Source organism: Lepidochelys kempii, chromosome 23, assembly GCF_965140285.1.
Source record: "Lepidochelys kempii isolate rLepKem1 chromosome 23, rLepKem1.hap1, whole genome shotgun sequence".
Lineage (NCBI taxonomy): Eukaryota > Metazoa > Chordata > Testudines > Cheloniidae > Lepidochelys > Lepidochelys kempii.
Window position 1 is genome coordinate 18462693 of NC_136402.1, and position 19280 is coordinate 18481972.

The 19280-nt window shown below is 60.3% G+C and overlaps 2 protein-coding genes across 5 annotated transcripts in view; one reads left to right on the forward strand and one right to left on the reverse strand.

The window, feature by feature from the left end:
* Positions 1–19195, reverse strand: part of ITIH6 (inter-alpha-trypsin inhibitor heavy chain family member 6) — a 28775-nt gene extending 9580 nt beyond the window's left edge. Inside the window, exons 1-9 of one of the 2 annotated variants that reach the window (XM_073321521.2) lie at positions 18951–19195; positions 16193–16312; positions 9335–9542; positions 7476–7750; positions 4904–5058; positions 4214–4324; positions 3810–4057; positions 1525–1694; positions 846–962 (exon numbers count right to left, since the gene is read on the reverse strand). In XM_073321521.2, coding sequence (XP_073177622.2) covers positions 846–962; positions 1525–1694; positions 3810–4057; positions 4214–4324; positions 4904–5058; positions 7476–7568 — 894 coding nt within the window. In that variant the 5' untranslated portion in view covers positions 7569–7750; positions 9335–9542; positions 16193–16312; positions 18951–19195. Of the gene's footprint in view, positions 1–845; positions 963–1524; positions 1695–3809; positions 4058–4213; positions 4325–4903; positions 5059–7475; positions 7751–9334; positions 9543–10399; positions 10475–16192; positions 16313–18950 lie in introns of those variants that run through there. The other variant, XM_073321520.2, reaches the window with a different exon arrangement.
* On the forward strand, positions 13341–18851 carry LOC140901997 (non-structural maintenance of chromosomes element 3 homolog). Of its 3 annotated transcripts, none has more exons than XM_073321555.1 (9): positions 13341–14133; positions 14224–14287; positions 14898–14977; positions 15684–15778; positions 16262–16341; positions 16425–16467; positions 16626–16688; positions 17992–18106; positions 18392–18851. In XM_073321555.1, the coding sequence occupies exons 1-9, from the start codon at positions 14041–14043 to the stop codon at positions 18656–18658; spliced, it is 900 nt and encodes a 299-aa protein (XP_073177656.1). In that variant the 5' UTR covers positions 13341–14040; the 3' UTR covers positions 18659–18851. The 3 variants fall into 3 exon arrangements, with proteins under 3 accessions (XP_073177656.1, XP_073177653.1, XP_073177655.1); XM_073321552.1 differs by lacking the exon at positions 16626–16688 and having other exon boundaries at positions 13341–13517; positions 14026–14133; positions 16205–16341; XM_073321554.1 differs by lacking the exon at positions 16626–16688.
* Positions 19196–19280: the final 85 nt, after the last annotated feature.

The following is a 19280-nucleotide window of genomic DNA, read 5'->3' on the forward strand; positions in this document are numbered from 1 at the left end:
AAACACTTAGTCGACTATTTTGCATTTTTTTCCCAGCTGAAACAATTGGCCGAATTTGGTCGCATCTTTCAAGAACTATTAAACCCAAACATTTCACCCACCTCTTACACTCATCTGAATGTGAAGAGTCAGATTCCTGGGTTTTTCATGCCTTTGTGATCTAGTTTGCCCTAGATCTAGATTTGCCCCCAAATCCTTCCTAGAGCGGAGCTGTCAGAAGAACCTCTGCCAGTGACGGAGAATCCAGCACAATCCTTGGTCACTTGTTCCAGTGGGTGATTCCCCTCCTATTTACACCTTATTTCCAGTCTGAATTTGTCCCGTTTCAACGTCCATCCACTGGATCTTGTTAGACCGTATAGAAATCGATGTCATACATGGAAATATGAGCTCTGTATTATGTTTATCCTCCACTGTGTTATACTGAAGATCTCAGATTGCTTCACACCATCAGATGCAAAGGACCCAGTGTTAACGCCTGGAATTTTTTCAGAATTTCCAGCCAGTGTCAAATTTTGAGATCTCAACTCCGAAAGAAAACGGAAATTTGGCATTTCAAACACGGAGCTGTTCAAACGCGGAGCTGACAGATTTGAGGGGGATGGAGCAGAGTGCTGGACTGGATAATTGTGTAAAGGAGCTGATGTATATGCAAATTAGACCATGGCTTCATCTGCATGGATGTTGACCCATGTCCTAGGAGGCCTGCTGTTGTGGGGGTGGGTGCTTCCTTTTCTGTGGCCCCACCTCAGATCTCCTGGCTGCCCCCTCCCCTCTGCTCAGATTCCCCCACCCCACTGGTCTGGTCTATGGGCGATCTCCCCCTGGCATCTCCACCCTCTTACCTGCTTCATCTTGGTGCCATGCATGGAGCCACTGATGTCGATGACAAACACCACATTCTTCTGCATGGGGGGCAGGCCACGGGGAGCGAAGTAGTGAACGAAGTAGCCGTTGTAGATCTGCCAGAGAGGAAAGGGTGCGGGGCCGAAGGGCTGAGGCTGCGGCTGCCCAGGGCACAGGTGTGGCAGCGAGAGGAACCCATGGGACAGGCAGCGGGTGCCTGTGTGCACCCTTCTGCCTGGGCATCCATCCCTCACCATGCACACTGTTCCCTCCCTGACTCCCCATACATACCCCTTCTCTCCCGCCCACAGCCCTCCATCCCTCGCCCCCCCTTCACCCCCAATGCCTCATCCATCCCCCCACACCATCCCCTCCCTGCTTCCCCATACACACTCCTTCCCTCCCGCCCACAGCCCACCATTCCCCGCACACACTGTCCCCTCCCAGCCTCCTTCTACACACCCCATCCCTCCTCCCTCACACCCTGTCCATCCATCCCCCCCATGCTCCATCCCTGCCTCCATCCCACACGTCCCATCTATCCCTCCCCCCCATACCCCTCCCTCCACCCCAGACGTGTCTATCTGCCCCCTTCCGCTGTGGGCTGTTCCCTGTTCTCTACTCCATGGCCCTCATTCCCCCCCCAGCCATGAGGTCTCAGCTCCAGCCACCCCTCACCTGCACGTCCCCAGCCACATCTGGCATGGCCACATCGTACTGCACCACGAAGTCCCCCAGGATGCCTGAGCTGGAGAAAGCCACCTGTTCCTGCGGGGTGGGGGTGAAGACAACCCAGGCGCAGTGGCTCCCCTTCTCCACCCGGGTGGATGGCGGCACATCGGCGTCCCCTGCGGAGAAGCCGTGGTCATCAGGGCTGGACGGAGGCTGGGAGACGGGGACCCCGTGGCACATGGGCCCCTGCCCTGAGAGTTCTCCCCAAAGACCCGACCAACTCATTCCACCACCCCCAGCCCATCTCCCTCAATGTCCTGGAAGGAAACAAAAAATCCTCACTGGTGAAATGCCAAGACTGGAGGGGGTGGGACATAGGGAAGGGCCAGGTCATGGATACAGAGCAAGCTGGGTGGCCGCTGGGCGCAGGCGAACAGCGTGGCTCCGTGGAAACGCGTCCCTCTGGGAACAAGGCGTGCTGGCCCGCCTTACAGGCTGGGTGCCTCTCTCCTGGTAAGCAGCAACCTAAAAAAGACTTGGGGGTCGTGGGGGAGAATCAACGGAACAGGAATTCCCAGTGCGGCGCGGGGGCCCAAAGAGCTAACACTCTATAAACCGGGGATTCTTGAGCAGGAGCTTTCCCCTCTGGATTTGGCCCCGGTGCAACCGCTGCGGCTGGACTGCTGTGTCCAATCCTGCTGCCCACACTTCAAGCGGGAGGATGATAAATTGGGGAGGGATCAGAGGAGGGCCACGGGAATGATACAAGGGATAGGGAACCAGCCTGAGAGCAAGAGACTCCCAGAGCTCAATCTAGTTCGCGTCACAAAGAGAAGGCAAAGGGGTGCCCTAATCCCTGCTAGAAGTCCCTACACGGGGCACAAATATTTAACAACAGGCTCTTCGATCCAGCACAGGGCGGCCTAACCCAATCCAACAGCTGGACGTTGAAGCGAGAAATTCAGAGAGGAAATCAGGTCTCAGTTTTAACAGTGAGAGTCAATAACCATGGGATTGGGTTCCCAAGGGTGTGCTGGATTCCCCAGCACGGGCGACTTTTCCATCAAGACAGGATCTCTTTTTTGTAAGCCCTGCTCTAGGTGTGATTTGGGGCAGCTCTCTGGCGTGTTACAAAGGAGGTCAGACGAGATGGTCACAACAAGCCCAGCTGGCCTCGAGATCTGCGACTCTAGATCGGGCAGGGTATTTCACGGGAGGTGTCTACAGAAAGCTCGTAACTCGTCAGGCCTCGGAACCGTTGCGAGACATTCGAACGGGTGACAGTTAAGGGCCAACATGTTCCTACTGAAAGCAGGTTGGCTGGGCTTGGAGGAGAAATGTATCAGCAGAGGGCGTTACTCATCAGCCAGTTGAGCTGCCTTGCTCCCTCCCAAAATTATCCCTGGCAAACTCCTGGCAAAATCCCCCACATCGCCTATCAGGGACCATCAGAGTCACCAGCCTGATCTCCTGCACATCGCAGGCTCAGGGCCTCCCCCACCCACGCCAGCAAGAAGCCAGAACCCCTGGCTGAGTTACTGGTGCCCTCAAATTTTGATGTCAAGACTTCAGATTACAGAGAATCTTCCGTTTCCTCTAGTTCGAACCAGCCATTGAGCAGTGCCCCACGCCGCGGAGGGCGGCGAGAAACGCTCCAACTGACCTGGGGGGAAATCCCACTTGGTTAGCTAGGAGGGGGAGCGATCCATAAGTCTAGACCCAGGTTGGGGTTTCAGGATCTAGTTTGGTCCCCACTTATTTCCATCACTGGTTCTAGTTCACTCTTGAGTCTTACTTTAATGAACCTTTTTCAAGAAGTGCCCACATGTGGCCTGCGTTACATGGGGGGTGGGGGAAAGCTAGTAAACTGGAGCACGCTCCACCTAGGGGGCTGAGAATTGGGGATTTCAGGAGCGAGATAACGCAGGAGAGCTCAGGGAGTGGGTGCACTATTGTTAAGCTGCCAGGCAAAGTTAGGGCTGGCCCAGCCCAGATGGGAGTGCAGGAGTGGCTACCACCAGAAAGATTCCCTGTTGCTAGAGGCAGATGGCAACAAGGTGACTTGTATCCTGAGTAACCGGGGAACAGTCACAAACGCGCCAGGGCTCTTGGCCACTGAACTGCAGCAGAATCCCGGCTACCAGGTGGAAAAAAAAAAAAAAAGAAGAAGAGTAAGTTTCTAGGTTACGGGGTTGAAGGAAAAGATTAAAAATGTGACAGATGCACCCATGCCTGCCTGAGTGTGCAGAGAGCCTGAGCCGACCGCTCACAGAGGTGTGAACCGTGTGTACCTCGCAAGGTGTTGGTGAGCAGGCGGCTGGTGCGGAGGGGCAGCACGTGGACGTAGTCGATGCCGGTGCGCTCCGAGATGCTCACCTCCACGGTGAGGTTCCCCACCACCTGCTGGGGACGCACACTCACGGCGTGCTGGTACTTGCCCAGATGCCGCTGCAGCAGCTCCTCGTAGCTCAGCTCGAAGGACACCTGGCTGCCGGCCGCCACGCTGGCGGAGACCCGGAACTTCTCTGTCTCCCGGTCTCTGGGGGCAGGGGGCAAAGCCAGGGATTGAACCCAGGAGTCCTGGCTCCCAGCCCTCACTCCTCTAACCCACTAGACCTCACTCAGAGCCGGGGAGAGAACCCAGGAGTCCTGGCTCCCAGTGCCCCGCTCTAGCCACCTCTAGCCAGGGTCTCACCTAGTGCCAACATGAGCCGCTGTCTGGCCCTGTCTCCGGGCCTCGTCGTACATCTTCTTGGCTTGATGCTTCTCTTTCACCTCAGCCACATAGAGTTTATTGTTGATGGCTCTACGATGGAAGAGAGGGGGATTATGGGACATGGCCTTAAATCTGCCTGATAGCGACAGACAGTGGGGATGGGTCTCCTTGATCAGACCTGGTTTTGGGGACCCTCCATCCCCATCCCATCCCTCCAACCATCTCTCCATTCCCATACCTTCCATCCTTCCCCAGATACTCCTCCATCCATCCCCATCCCCATCCCCACCCTCCAACCACCCATACCCACTCCTCCATGCCTCCCTCCATCCCCATCCCCACCCCTTCAACCATCTCTCCATTCCCATACCTTCCATCCTTCCCCACATACTCCTCCATCCATCCCCATCCCCACCCTCCAACCACCCATACCCATCCCTCCCTTCCTCCTCATTACCACCCCTCCATCCATCCCTTCAGCCACCCATCCCCACACACCCCCTATCTAATCTATCTCACTTGCACTCTCCTCCACTGCTCTGTCCCTTCCAGTCCCCCTCCATCCCTGGATCCCACGGAAATGCGTTTCCAACCCCCTTCCCCTGCCATCCCCAAGGTGTGGGGGTGTGGCCGCAGGCTTTGCATGGCTGGGACCCGTCCCAGTCTCACATGGTGAAGTTGGAGATGAAGGCCGAGCCGGGCAGGTCTAGGTCGAAGATGGCTTCCTTGGGCTCGGCGTGGGGGTTGCTCAGGTCAGTCCGAACACGGGTGGAGGCATAGCGGGACACAATGGTGGAGCGGATGGAGAAACTGGCCATGGTGAGCTGGGCACAGAAACAGGGACGTGTAGGAAGGTGACTCCAGAGAGCCTTGCCCTGCCCATGGCTGAAAGGGGGTGTGCCTGGAGGGCCTCATTCCAGAGTTGGGGAGAGAAGCCAGGTGTCCTGGCTCCCAGACACCCCCCCGGTGCCCCGCTCTAACGCACAAGAACTAAAACTTCATTCTTTCTATTGAAATCGAAGCTGACATTCTCCCGCCGCCCCAGGACTCCGGAAGCAGGCCCTTCCGCTATGACACCTGCCTGATCTCGCTCCTTTTTCCGAGCAAAATCCCCCCAGCCCCCGACGGAATTCCCTCCGTTGGTGCAAAATGGGAGATTCCTGGCTGCACTGGCTCTGGGCTCTGGGTCTGAGACAGCAGCTGCATGAGTCTGGGGCTCACCCAACGAAGCACGCTGAGGAGTGGCTGTGTTCCAGGGGGAGCCCTGCTTAGCTACACCGGAGACCCAGCGCCTCTGCCCCAGACCCCACCTGGGGTCCATCTCCATGGAATCAATGGGGCCAGACCCCAGCTGGGGTCAATTGGCCATAGCTCCATTAGAGTCAATAGGACCAGACCCCCAGCCGGTGTCCATCAGCCATAGCTCCATGGAATCAATGGGGCGAGATCCCCAGCTGGGGTCATAGAATCATAAAAGATCAGGGTTTGAAGAGACCTCAGGAGGTCATCTAGTCCAACCCCCTGCTCAAAGCAAGACCAACCCCAACTAAATCATCCCAGCCAGGACTTTGTCAAGCCAGGCCTTAAAAACCTCTAAGGATGGAGATCCCCCCACCTCCCTAGGTAACCCATTCCAGGGCTTCACCACCCTCCTAGTGAAATAGTGTTTCCTACTATCCAACCCAGACCTCCCACACTGCAACTTGAGACCATTGCTCCTTGTTCTGTCATCTGCTACCACTGAGAACAGCCGAGCTCCATCCTCTTTCGAATCCCCCTTCAGGGAGTTGAAGGCTGCTATCAAATCTCCCCTCACTCTTCTCTTCTGCAGACTAAATAACCCCAGTTCCCTCAGCCTCTCCTCATAAGTCATCGGCCATACCTCCATTACAATCAATGGGGCCAGACCCCAGCTACACACCCGCTTCTCTTTCCATTGGCAGAAAGCTGTGGTTTTAATTTGTATTGGCTCTTTTCTCTCCTCCGCCCATCTTCAGCAATGCACACCCATATTACTGTAGCACCAGAAGGGCTCAATCAGGATCAGTCTTATGCTGCGCTTGGTGCTGGATAAACAGACCACAAAGATCCAGCATCTGCCTTACAATCTAGAGCAGGGGTGGCCAACCTGTGTCTCCGGGGCCACGTGCGGCTCTTCAGAAGTTAATATGCGGCTCCTTGTCTAGGCACCGACTCTGGGGCTGGAGCTATGGGCACCAACTTTCCAATGTGCCGGGGGGAGGGCTCACTGCTCAACCCCTGGCTCTGCCACAGGCCCTGCCCCCACTCCACCCCTTCCTGCCCCCTCCCCCGAGCCGCAATCCCTCACTCCTTCCCCCTCCTCCCCAGAGCCTCCTGCACCCCACGAAACAGCTGATCAGGAGGTGCAGGGAGGGAGGGGGAGATGCTGATCGGCAGGGCTGCCGGTGGGTGGGAGGTGCTGGGAACGGGGTGGGGGAGCTGATGGGGGGGCTGCTGACATATTACTGGTTTCAGAGGAGCAGCCGTGTTGGTCTGTATTCGCAAAAAGAACAGGAGGACTGGTGGCACCTTAGAGACCAACACATTTATTTGAGCATCAGCTTCCGTGAGCTACAGCTCACTTCATCGGATGCGTTCATCGAGCTGTAGCTCACGGAAGCTCACGCTCAAATAAATGTGTTGGTCTCTAAAGTGCCACAAGTCCTCCTCTTCTTTTGACGTATTCCTGTGGCTCTTTGGCAATGTACATCGGTAAATTCTAGCTCCTTCTCAGGCTCAGGTTGGCCACCCCTGATCTAGAGACAAGTGACCCCCAGGTGACCCAGCCCAACTGATGCAGACTTTAACCACAGGTGCTGCAACAAGAAGAGTTTTGACTAGGGGCAGGAGATGGGATCAGAATGGTTAGATGACTAGACTGGAATCAGAACACCTGGGTTCTCTCCCCGGCTCTGGAAGGGCAGTGGGGTCTAGTGGGTTAGAGCAGGGGGGCTGGGAGCCAGGACTCCTGGGTTCTCTCCCCGGCACTGGGAGGGCTGTGGGGTGTAGTGGGTTAGAGCAGGGATGCTGGGTGTCAGCACTCCCAGGTTCTAACCCTGGATCTGGGAGGGAAGTGGGTTCTAGTGGTTAGAGCAGAGAACGTGAGGTTCAATTGTGATTTGGAGATGACAACAAGGTCAGGGCTCCTGGGTATCACATCCTCTGCTGTAGCCACTAGACCCCAAAACTTAGCAAGGGGGGGAAAAATAAATGGCCTCACCTCTGGAGTACGGGGGTGCCCAGTGTTGGGTAGAGGTTCCAGGCACATTAGGAGAGCAAAGGGAAGGAGCAGCAGCTGTCTCAGCATTGGCATGATGCGTCCCCGCAGCTCCACCAAGAAGAACCAACCTCCGAGATCTCTTTTTTGGACGCACTTTTTAAAGCTTCACGGGTTTTTCTCCCCCCCGCACCTCTCAATGCAGCATTCATGCGGACACAAGCTGTGATTGTCCGCCCCTCGGAGGCTGGAGGGAGGCCAGGCCTTCGCTCTCCCCTCTGTAAGATGAAATGAAAACAAAATGTTCAGGCGAGTCCGTGCCCTGGGTTAAAAAGGAAAAAAGGCAAGGAAGCCCGTGCAAGGGTCAACAGGAGCCAGAGCCCGGGAGCTGAAGAACGGGAGGCCAGCAAAAAAGGAGCCGGCTCTGCGTACCTGGCTGGGCTGAACTCCACGGCCAGGAATCAGCCTGGCTCAAGGGTTGCAGGTGCGATGGGTTTCCTTGTAGGAGCCACGGAGATTTTATCGAGCGGGATTTCACACCAGTTACATCCCCGTGATCCATCAGGGCGTCTCTTCCCATGGGGCCAGACAGGACAGCTGGGATCATCCAGTCTGCCCCCCTGTAAGGCACAGGGCAGACGACTGCCCTCCACAATGGGGAGGGAGGTTGGATGACTAGGGGAAAGTCCTTCCTCTCTAGGGGACACCCCCGTCAAGCCCTAGGGTGGGAACTGGCTGGCTCAGGGAGGTGGGGAATGGGGCCTTTCCCCTCTAAGGGGCGCCGGCTCCTATCCAGCCCCAGGACAGGGGACCGGCTGTTGGAGACCCTTCGAGTTCATGAGTCAGAATTGCCAGGGTCATTCTTGTAACGCTGATTTCCAAAAGACATAAAGGGGCTCAGGTGTGGAGAAAACTCCGGGCGCTGTTATTAACGCAAGCCAGGCTGGCCGCAGGGAGATTCTGGGTTTGGCTGCAATGGAGAGGGAGGGAAGCCATGCAGCATTTCTCTCCGCTGGGAGCTCTGGCTAGGTCGGTACTCCATAGAGCTAACCATGCTAATCACCCAGCCCAAAGGAGGCACTGGGATCTAGTGGCTGGCGGGGCTAGAGTGGAAGCCAGGACACATGGGTTCTGTTCCTGGCTCTGGCCCTTCCACTCTCTGGGTCACTGGTGGAGCCAGGGAGAGAAGCCAGGAGACTGGCCCCCCAGCTTCCTCCTGCTGTAACCACTAGACCCTACTCCCCTTCCAGAGCTGGGGAGAGAACCCAGGAGCCCTGGCTTCTATCACCCTGCTCTAACCACTAGACCCCACTCCCATAGCCAGCTCCCAATCCTGCCCCCTTCCTCGGGGGTCTGGATTGGGACAGGAGCAAGCTGGAGGTGAAGGGCTATCCGTTTCTCCAGAGCATCCCACAGCTGCTCTCTTTGGAGTAACCAGCCCCTGGACAGATGGGTGTCCGTAGGTCACGGGGCACGGGGCTTCTGTGGCAGAACTGGGAATTGGGTGCTGTCTGGATCGTAAGCTCTTTGGGACAGCGTGATGGGGTCCCAATCTCAGCAAGAGGTGTCTGTGCCAGGGGCCCCAATCTCAGCAGGGGCGGGGTCTGTGCAGTGTCCAGTGCGATGGGGTCCCAATCTCAGTCTGGGGGTATCTGTGCAGCACTGTGCCTGGCGTAACAGGGGCCCCGAGCTCAGGTGGGGGCATTTCTACCATAACAACGTCTTTTTAAAACGATCTAAAGCCAGGGGCATTACTTTTTGTAGGACCCACACAAACAAATCCCTCTACGGAGGAAGAAACAAACTAGCGGGAAGGCCCGGATTTTTACCAGGGAGGGCTGTTAATCACTGGAACAACTCACCTAAGGACAGGGTGGATTGCCCCTCTCTTGATGTCTTTAAATCAGGACTGGGTGTGGAAGATCCAGCAGAAGCAGTGGGTGCGATCCCAGGATAAATGCTGGACATTCCCCAGCCCGCGTCTCCCAGGTCAGATTCGAAGACCTCCGTGGCTCCTTGCAGCGTTGAGATCCCCGCCAGAGCTGTGCCGATCCCTCGAGGTGGTGGAAGCTAAGCAAGGAAATAAACAAATACAGAGCCAGATCCTTTCTTGGCCCGGCGCGGCTGTTTACATCAACCTCTGCCAAAGACGAGAGGGCCAAGGTTCAGTGAAAAGGCTGCTTCTTTCTTTTTGAAAAAGTCAAAATGACAAAACGAAGGATTCTGGAGCCACAAAAAAGGGGGAATTGGAAAGAAGCTGAAGGAGGCTGGAAGGAACAACCCGGAGCCGTGAAAGAAATTAGTCATTGACAGGGAAAATGTGATGCCTGTCCTGGTGTCTTGGTTATTTATCCGAGCGGTGGGTTTGGAACTCACCCCAAACCAGAGCTGTGCAGGCTGAAAATAGCCAGGTTTTAGTCCCAGGGGCCTGGTGACCAAATGTTTTGAATTTCCATGGCACAAACTCCAGCTGAAATGAGGCTCCCATTGTACCAGGCACTGCAGAGACCCTGACCGAGAGCAGGGCCCCCCCGTTGTGCCAGGTGCTGCACAGATGCCCATCACCAATGGGTGCCCCTTGTGCCAGGTGCTTACTGAGATGAGTGCCCTCCCTGTGCCCGGTGCTGCACAGACCCCAGCCGAAAGCAGCGCCTGATCATACAAGGTACTGTACATACACACACTTAGAGACAGTCCCAAACCTGACCACCTAAATAGCCAAAGGTTATTTCAACCCATTGGACAGGTGGGGAAACTGAGGCACCTGGAGACACTCCTCCCAATCTCCTGGGTCCCCTTCCAGATCACCCGTCAGCCTTCTGATAACGCTCTCTGCTGGGGTCAGGACAGGGAATGGGTTGTTTTGAGAGGGTTCTTCTCATGCCAGGAATAAGATGGCACGGGGGGGTGATCCTCACAGGAGCTACCTGTGCCAGGGGATCCAACGGAAGGCGTAGCAAAGGCCTGTGCCACCTGCGCCCGGGTGCTGGAGAACGCTGCCCGTCGTGGGTCTAGGGTGAAATGGCTCCCAGCTCGGCGGATCCTGACCTGGTTTGCTTCCATCACTCACACAGTGCACTCCTTATTTCACCGGCCCACGGGCCCAGACGCAACGGGTGGGGCTGCAGGGGAAAGGCCGACAGGGTCAATCAGCCCGGCTGTGGGAGGAGAGGCTGGGAGCCCGGACTCCTGCGTTCTCTCCCTGGCGCTGGGAGGGGAGTGCGGTCTGGTGGTTACAGGGGGAATCCTGGGGCTGGGAGCCAGGACTCCTGGGTTCTGTGCTCTGGGGTCCATCCCGTCCCCTTTTGTGTCACCTCAGTTTCCCCCTGAAGTTGTCGTGGGGGTTGGGCGGTGGGGAGAGGCTGGGCAGGGCCCTGGGCTGAGGACCCAGGAGGGCTGGGGAACTCCTGCAACCGCAATGGGGCTGAGGGCATGGGGGAGAGAGGCAGGTGTGGGCGTGGCCTGCAAGGGGCGGGGGAGAGGGGCAGGTGTGGGCGTGGCCTGCAAGGGGCGGGGGAGAGGGGCAGGTGTGGGCGTGGCCTGCAAGGGGCGGGGGAGAGGGGCAGGTGTGGGCGTGGCCTGCAAGGGGCGGGGGAGAGGGGCAGGTGTGGGCGTGGCCTGCAAGGGGCGGGGGAGAGGGGCAGGTGTGGGCATGGCCTGTAGGGGGCGGGGGAGAGGGGCAGGTGTGGGCGTGGCCTGCAAGGGGCGGGGGAGAGAGGCAGGTGTGGGCGTGGCCTGCAAGGGGCGGGGGAGAGGGGCAGGTGTGGGCGTGGCCTGCAAGGGGCGGGGGAGAGGGGCAGGTGTGGGCGTGGCCTGCAAGGGGCGGGGGAGAGGGGCAGGTGTGGGCGTGGCCTGCAAGGGGCGGGGGAGAGGGGCAGGTGTGGGCGTGGCCTGCAAGGGGCGGAGGAGAGGGGCAGGTGTGGGCGTGGCCTGCAAGGGGCGGAGGAGAGGGCAGGTGTGGGCGTGGCCTGCAAGGGGCGGGGGAGAGGGCAGGTGTGGGCGTGGCCTGCAAGGCGCGGGGGAGAGGGGCAGGTGTGGGCGTGGCCTGTAGGGGGCGGGGGAGAGAGGAAGGTGTGGGCGTGGCCTGCAAGGGGCAGGGGAGAGAGGCAGGTGTGGGCGTGGCCTGCAAGGGGCAGGGGAGAGGGGCAGGTGTGGGCGTGGCCTGCAAGGGGCGGGGGAGAGGGGCAGGTGTGGGCGTGGCCTGCAAGGGGCAGGGGAGAGGGGCAGGTGTGGGCGTGGCCTGCAAGGGGCGGGGGAGAGGGGCAGGTGTGGGCGTGGCCTGCAAGGGGCGGGGGAGAGGGGCAGGTGTGGGCGTGGCCTGCAAGGGGCGGGGGAGAGGGGCAGGTGTGGGCGTGGCCTGCAAGGGGCGGGGGAGAGGGGCAGGTGTGGGTGTGGCCTGTAGGGGGCAGGGGAGAGGGGCAGGTGTGGGCGTGGCCTGCAAGGGGCGGGGGAGAGGGGCAGGTGTGGGTGTGGCCTGTAGGGGGCGGGGGAGAGGGGCAGGTGTGGGCGTGGCCTGCAGGGGGCGGGGGAGAGGGGCAGGGGTGGGCGTGGCCTGCAGGGGGCGGGGGAGAGGGGCAGGGGTGGGCGTGGCCTGCAGGGGGCGGGGGAGAGGGGCAGGGGTGGGCGTAGCCTGTAAGGGGGCGGGGAGAGGGGGAAGTGTGGGCGTGGCCTGTAGGGGGCGGGCCTAGGAGTCCATGACATGGCCCACGCGTGGGGGAAGGGCGCCCACCCCACCCCCAGTGACTGGAATCCAACCGTCACACTGTGCTCGCAGCACGAGGCCCGGGCCGGGGGCGGGGCCGGGAGGGGAGGGGCCGTTCGCCGCACGAGGCCCGGGGCGGGGCCGGGAGGGGAGGGGCCGTTCGCCGCACGAGGCCCGGGGCGGGGCCGGGAGGGGAGGGGCCGTTCGCCGCACGAGGCCGGGGGCGGGGCCGGGAGGGGAGCGGCCGTTCGCCGCACGAGGCCGGGGGCGGGGCCGGGAGGGGAGCGGCCGTTCGCCGCACGAGGCCGGGGGCGGGGCCGGGAGGGGAGCGGCCGTTCGCCGCACGAGGCCGGGGGCGGGGCCGGGAGGAGAGGGGCCGTTCGCCGCACGAGGCCGGGGGCGGGGCCGGGAGGAGAGGGGCCGTTCGCCGCACGAGGCCCGGGGGCGGGGCCGGGGCCGGGAGGAGAGGGGCCGTTCGCCGCACGAGGCCCGGGGGCGGGGCTGGGGCCGGGAGGGGAGGGGCCGTTCGCCGCACGAGGCCGGGGGCGGGGCCGGGAGGGGAGGGGCCGTTCGTCGCACGAGGCCCGGGGCGGGGCTGGGGCCGGGAGGGGAGCGGCCGTTCGCCGCACGAGGCCCGGGGCGGGGCTGGGGCCGGGAGGGGAGCGGCCGTTCGCCGCACGAGGCCCGGGGCGGGGCTGGGGCCGGGAGGGGAGCGGCCGTTCGCCGCACGAGGCCCGGGGCGGGGCCGTTCGCCGCACGAGGCGGCGCAGGCGCGAGGGGGGCGCGCTCGATCGGGTCGGGGCGCTGAGGGGGGCGGGGTGGGGCGCGGGGAAACCCCAGGCACTGGGGGTGTCCCGGGGAAGAGGGCTGGGGGAGCCCCTGAGGGGGCTGGGGGAGCCCATGAGGGGGAGGGAGGCTGGGGAAACCCCTGGGGGGAGCCCATGAGGGGGAACCTCAGGCATTGGGGGTGTCCCGGGGAAGAGGGCTGGGGGAGCCCCTGAGGGGGCTGGGGGAGCCCATGAGGGGGAGGGAGGCTGGGGAAACCCCTGGGGGGAGCCCATGAGGGGGAACCCCAGGCATTGGGGGTGTCCCGGGGAAGAGGGCTGGAGGAGCCCCTGAGGGGGAGGGAGGCTGGGGAAACCCCTGGGGGGAGCCCATGAGGGGGAACCCCAGGCATTGGGGGTGTCCCGGGGAAGAGGGAGCCCCTGAGGGCTGCCCCAGGAGCCCCTGGGGCTGGGGGCTGGGCGGGAGCTCCCAGGGGGCCAGGCCGTGAGGACGGTCACAGGGTGCCCCTGAGGGACTCTGCTGGGACAGCGGGGCCCTGAGGTGGTGCTTGGGGGCAAGTAAGGACCTTAAGGCCCCCTGGCATGGGGCAGCAGGGCCCAGAGGCAGGAGCAGGGGCCTGGCTACCTCTTCCCTGGGAGCTGGGATCCAGCGGGCAGCCGTGGGGAGGAGGAGCCAGAGGCTGCACCCCGGCCCCCCTTAGCAGCCCCCCAGGGCTCCTGTCCTTGCCGTACCCACAGGGCAGACGGTCCGCCTGGGAGTGATGGCCCAAATGAGGTGCAGTCAGGGGCTTGGCCCCTCTCCGGGATGGAGCTTGCCTTGGGGATACTCCCCTCCGCTGTGCCCCTCTCCCAGCCAGCCACTCCCCCCATGCCCCATTCCTCACCCCTCCGCCTCCAGCCACTCCGTGACCCAGGAGCCAGATGGAAGCGGACACCCCCTAGAGGGGAAAGGCCCCCTGCCCCATTCCCTTAGCCAGCTCTCCATCCTAGCAAAGAGAGTTTCCAGCACCCAAATCCCTTCCCTACCCTCCCCGTTCTGCTCTGATCCTCTTCTGCCTCTGCCCAGGCAGACAACGTGGCCATGGAGGAGGACTACGCGCTGACCCAGACCCAGACCGCCAGCCAGGTGCAGCGGAACTTGGAGAGATTCTCAGGGGCTCAAGTGGATCAGAAGGTGGGGGGACCTCTGTGGCACATGGGAGCCTGTTCTTCTCCCAGGGCAGCCCCATCCCTTTTTGTAACACAGCTTGTCTTCCCCCTGCAGGTGAGTGAATTGGTGCAATTCCTGCTGATCAAGGATCAGAAGAAAATCCCCATCAGACGGGCAGGTAAGAGGCCTGCTAGATGGTCATGGAGTTTGGGGTGGGGGTTCCACAGCCCCCTTCAGGTTAGCAGAGGGGCTCCCTGAGGCCACTTCTGTTCCCCACTCAGTCTGAACCCAGGTCTCTGAAGCAGCAGAGTCAGGATTCAGGCAAGGTGCTTTTCACACTGCATGTGCCACATCTATATGCTTTGATTAGGTGTTCTGTAGTCACTGCCCTGCGCTCCCTTCTCAGAGTTGGTGATAGAACCCAGGAGTCCTGATTCACAGCCACCCCTGCCCTAACCACTAGACCCCACTCCCCTCCCAGAGCTGCAGATGGAACCCAGGAGTCCTGATTCCCCAGTCACCAGCAAGGTTTGAAACTTTCAGAGACCCGACTTGAATCCCCATAATGCAGGCTATGGGATCCCCAGAAGGAGGTAGCTAATGAGGAGGTGGATGTCACTGGAACGGTCACTAAGAAGTTGCTCCAGACCCCCGAGTTCTATTTCCAGTTCTGCCGCTGGCCCTGCTGGGTTAGAGGGTTACCACTGCAGGGGCCCTGTCCTGCCAGCAGGGGGTGCTAGGAGCCATTGGAATGGCTGTAACAGGGCTCCCCCTCTTCCCCCTTGTAGATATTCTGAAGAACGTCATCAAAGACTACAAAGAGGTCTACTGTGAGATCATTAACCGAGCCAGCAGGACCCTCCAGCAGGTGGCGCTCTTCTGAAGCAGTGCCAGGCGCTAGGGGATGCTATGCTGTGGGGTGGGGTGCAGGGGCTCCCCTGCCCTTCAGTGCCAGGCGGTAGGGGGCACCCTGCTGCACAAGGGACCATCTTTCAACTGAGCGATCTTTAAACATTGTTCAAAACTGTTATGTTTGCCTTGGTGTGCTGGGTCGGTCTTGGCTACTTTATGTTGCAGCCCTTTCCTCTTGCCCCTCCCCTCCTAATGTCAGGAATAGAACCCAGGCGTCCTGGTTCCCAGCCCTCCTTGTTCTAACCATTAAACTTCACTTACCTCTTTGTCAGGGATAAAACCCACGAGTCCTGGCTCCTAGCCCGCCTTGCTCTAGCCCCTAGATATCACTCTCTCATATTCTCTCTTGGACATTGGGAAGGATGGCCATACTAGGTCAGCCCAAAGGTCCATCTAGCCCACTGTCCTGTCTTCCGACAGTGGCCAATGCCAGGTGCCCCAGAGGGAATGAACAGAACAGGGAATCACCAAGTGATCCATCCCTTGTCACCCATTCCCAGCTCCTGGCAAACAGGCCAGGGACACTATCCCTGCCCAGCCTGGCTAATAGCCACTGAAAGAGAGAACTCAGTAGTCCTGGCTCTCTGCACACCCCCTACTCTAACCACAAGAATCCACTCCCCATGCCATGACTCTGTGCAGTTAACCTTTCCCCTGCACAGGTGTTTGGGCTGCAACTGGTGGAGATAGACACTAAGCATCACATCTACATCCTGGTCAGCAACCTGCCACGCCTGGATGGGGAGAACCTGAAACAGTAAGGGAGGGAGGAGGCCGGCTGGCTGGGGGGGCACTGTCACAGATTCCCCCCCCCCTTGGGAGCCTTCCAAGCCCTCAAGGGTTAATCCTTGTCATTAGACTCCACCCACCCCCTAAAAACTGCCATGGCTGATCCCTGAATGCCCCCATCCTTGCATTGTTCCCCTGCCCCCTAGTGGCCAGAAGACTGCCTTGCAGTCTCCATGCCCAGCTGGAGGTCTGCTGGGAGATCTGTAGGCTATCCCTGGCTCTAGTGGTTACAGCAAGGGAGGCACCTGGGAGGCAGGACTCCTGGGTTCTATCCCCAGCTCGGGGAGGGGTGTGGGGGAGGTTGGGAGCTAGGATGCTGGGTTTTTTTCCCCAGCTCTGGAAGGTTTGAGCAGGGTCTTTGCTCTGCCATTAAACCCCTTACCTCCTTGTCCAGATCCCCAGTCCTCCGCAGAGTTCCCTGGGTGAGTGACACCCCCATTGTGCGTTGCAGGGACGATCGCACGGCGAAGCTGGGCCTCCTCACCGTCATCCTCAGCTTCATCTATATGAAGGGCAATGCTGCTAAGGAGTGTAAGCCCCACCCCTTCCCTGAGAGCCCCGCCCCTTCCCTGAGGGCCCTGCCTCTGATTGACAGGCTCTCTCTGCCCTTTCAGCTGATGTGTGGGAGATGTTGAAGAAACTGCAAGTTGAACCCGGGTAGGTGTGGAGTCTGGGAAACCAGAGATTAATCCCCAGTAGGCTCCTCCCCCTCTGTGCATCAAACAGCCAATGGAGTGGCTTGCAGAGTGGGGCAACCAGTGAGCCCCCCCGGAGGCCCTACCCCTTTAACACATTCCTATCCCCAACCCTTCCAGAAAGAGACACAAGGTCTTTGGGAATGTCAGGGAGTTGGTGACTGTGGAATTTGTCCAGCAAAAGTAAGTTTGGGCTTGCCAGGGAGGGAAGTGGTTAGAGCTAGGCAGTGGGGGGAGGAGGACTCCTGGGGTGACATTGCCACAGAACCCTGTGGCGCCTCCTGCTGGTTGTCCAGGGAATTAGCTCTTTTCAGTCAAGAATGCCCTCTGCCATTTGGTGTCTCACCTGCCGCTGGCCCTGTGCCCCTCCCAGACCCCGGTGCCCTTCTAGATTAGGGTTCTGCCCCCTGGTAGTACCCCCTCAGTCTGGGTCTCCCCTCCCAGGGGAACCCGCAACCCCCTATCCCTCCCTTGCCTCAGTGGCTACTGTTAGTCATCATCTAACCCCCGCTCCCTGGGGCAGACTGCAGTCTGTACCACTTATCATCGCCAGGGGGGTCGGACCAGCTGCCTCTGTCTAGGCCTGGGCTGCTCCTCTGCAGTCTTAGGACCCTTCGTGGGCCTTTACCTCGGCCTGCAGCCTGGGGCTCTGCTAGGCTGGAACTCCCCAGCTCCCTCTGCGGTTCCGCAGCATTGCCCTGCCCTACGTACCCTCTTCAGCTTCCCAGGCAGCCTGGTCCTCCTCTCTCTGTGTAGCTAGAGAGAGTCTGTCTCAGCTCCTGGCTAACAGCCCTCTTATAGGGCCAGCTGTGGCCTGATTGGGGTGTGGCCCCACCTGTGGCTACTTCCCTCAATCAGCCTAGCTTTCCTCTGGCTACAGCCCTCACTGAGGGCTGTTTTAAGCCCTTTGAAGCATGGCAGGGTGACTACCCTGCCATAGGCAGTCTCTGGGAAGTCTGAGGTGCTAGGATGGCCCGATGGGGCAGGCAGTTTGAATCCCACTGGGCCAGCGGAGCCCAGAGCCTGGCCGTTTATACCCTGCCGCTGAGGACCTTGCTGCCCCGCCATGCAGGCGGACAGTTCCCTGTGCCTGCAGGTGTCAGGGACACATGCAGCCTGGGCTGGCCCTTTACCTTTCTCTGGCAGCTGGGGAGATCAAGCAAGCCATTTTCCCTCTGGGGAGGGGGAGGAGGGCTGGCCCCAGGGGCTCTGGAGATGCAATGGGGGGTGGAGCCTGCGCCTCCCACAGACTGCGGGAAACAGACACAGGGAGAGGAAAGGAGTAGTGGACCAGCTAGAACCCCGATGTCTGCACCCCAGTGCTGAACCCACTCTGCCATGCTGGGAGCAGGTCACTGTGGCCATATGGAGGAAGTGGGGATGAGGGGTGGGGGGAGAGCCCTGAGGGAGGATGTGGGCTCAATGACAGAGTGGGGGTGCGTGTGAAGATTTGATGGTCGCTGATCCCCATGCCCCAACCCCTCAGGTATCTGGAGTACAGCCGCATGCCCAACACAGACCTGGCAGAGTTTCAGTTCCAGTGGGGGCTGCGGGCCACCAAGGAGACCTCCAAAATGCAGATCCTGCACTTTGTCGCCAAGGTATGTGCTGTTGGGGGCTAGCCCCAGGGGGTGAGGTTCAGGGGGCTGGGGTCACTCAGAGGGGGCCATGGGGCTATGAATAGGAGGATGAGGGCTAAAACCCCAGGGGGCAGGGCTTAGGAGGATAGTCCCTGGGCAACCAAGGGGGCTGAGGCTTGGAGGGTCCCTTACAGGGGGTAGTCGACATGTGTCCCTTAAGGGCTGCTGGTGCCCAAGTAGGCTTGGGAGGAAGGGGGGAAATTGCAGCCCAGCTGTCCCAGCCCCCATTCCTTCTCTGCCCATCAGATCCAGAGCAAGGACCCCACAGCCTGGACCAGCCAGTACAATGAGGCGGCAGCAGCAGAAGCCCTGTCCCACCACACTAGTGCCCCTGGAGATGCTGGTGGGGCCAGCCGGGGGGCACGCAGGAGGAAGCAGTCAGCCTGGTCCACTTCACCCACAGGTGCCACCCCGCGGCGCCTTGTGAACCAGCAGCCCTTGGGAGCGGGGGCCTCTGCCCATGCTGAGCCCAGCATCCAAGGATCGAGTGGGACACTGCCTTTGCCCTCCTGATCCCAGTGCCCCCTGGCACAGCAGCTGCAGAGATCCAGTCTCACCTTTCTGGGGTGGGGCCCAGGCATCTTGTGCAAACTCCTCCCGCCCAAGTCGTCCCGCAGTGGGTTTCCTCTGCACAGAGGGACCCAGCGGTGACCTCTCACCCTTGTAATTCACCCAACATTACTTTCAAATAAAGCTCCTGACCCCCGTTAGTGGTGGGGGTCAATTGTGTTACTCACGGGGTCTTTGCAACAGGCAGCTGGGGAGCCCCAGTTCTTAGCATTGCATAGCTGAGTGGGTCCATTACCTGACAGCTGGGGCTGTGTTTGCTGCTGCTGCATTCCTCCCTGCCTGCAGTGCCTCCCAGTGGTATTAATGCCCCATGGCGATCACAGAGCCTTGCTGCGTGGTTACGCTCAGGGCCGCTCCCCTCTTGCCGAGCAGTTGACTCAGGCTCTCTGCAGACTCGGGCAGCGTTGCTCCAGGGAAGCTCCCCTCCCTTGCCAAGTGACTGGCTCAGGCTTGCTTTGGGCTAGAAACTAATTGAAAGCCGAGCTCGTGTGGCTATCTGTGACTTCAGGAGCCGGGGCCCAAGGCCTCGATCTAGCCCCACCACCGACCTGGGGACAACAGCACT

Bases quoted from the DNA above. Each gene is read 5' to 3' on its own strand.
- LOC140901997 (XM_073321555.1), top strand. From the start codon at position 14,041: ATGGAGGAGGACTACGCGCTGACCCAGACCCAGACCGCCAGCCAGGTG. The intron at 16,689-17,991 runs GTAAGTTTGGGC...CCAACCCCTCAG, and splicing joins GTGGAATTTGTCCAGCAAAA to GTATCTGGAGTACAGCCGCA. The intron at 18,107-18,391 runs GTATGTGCTGTT...TCTGCCCATCAG, and splicing joins TCCTGCACTTTGTCGCCAAG to ATCCAGAGCAAGGACCCCAC.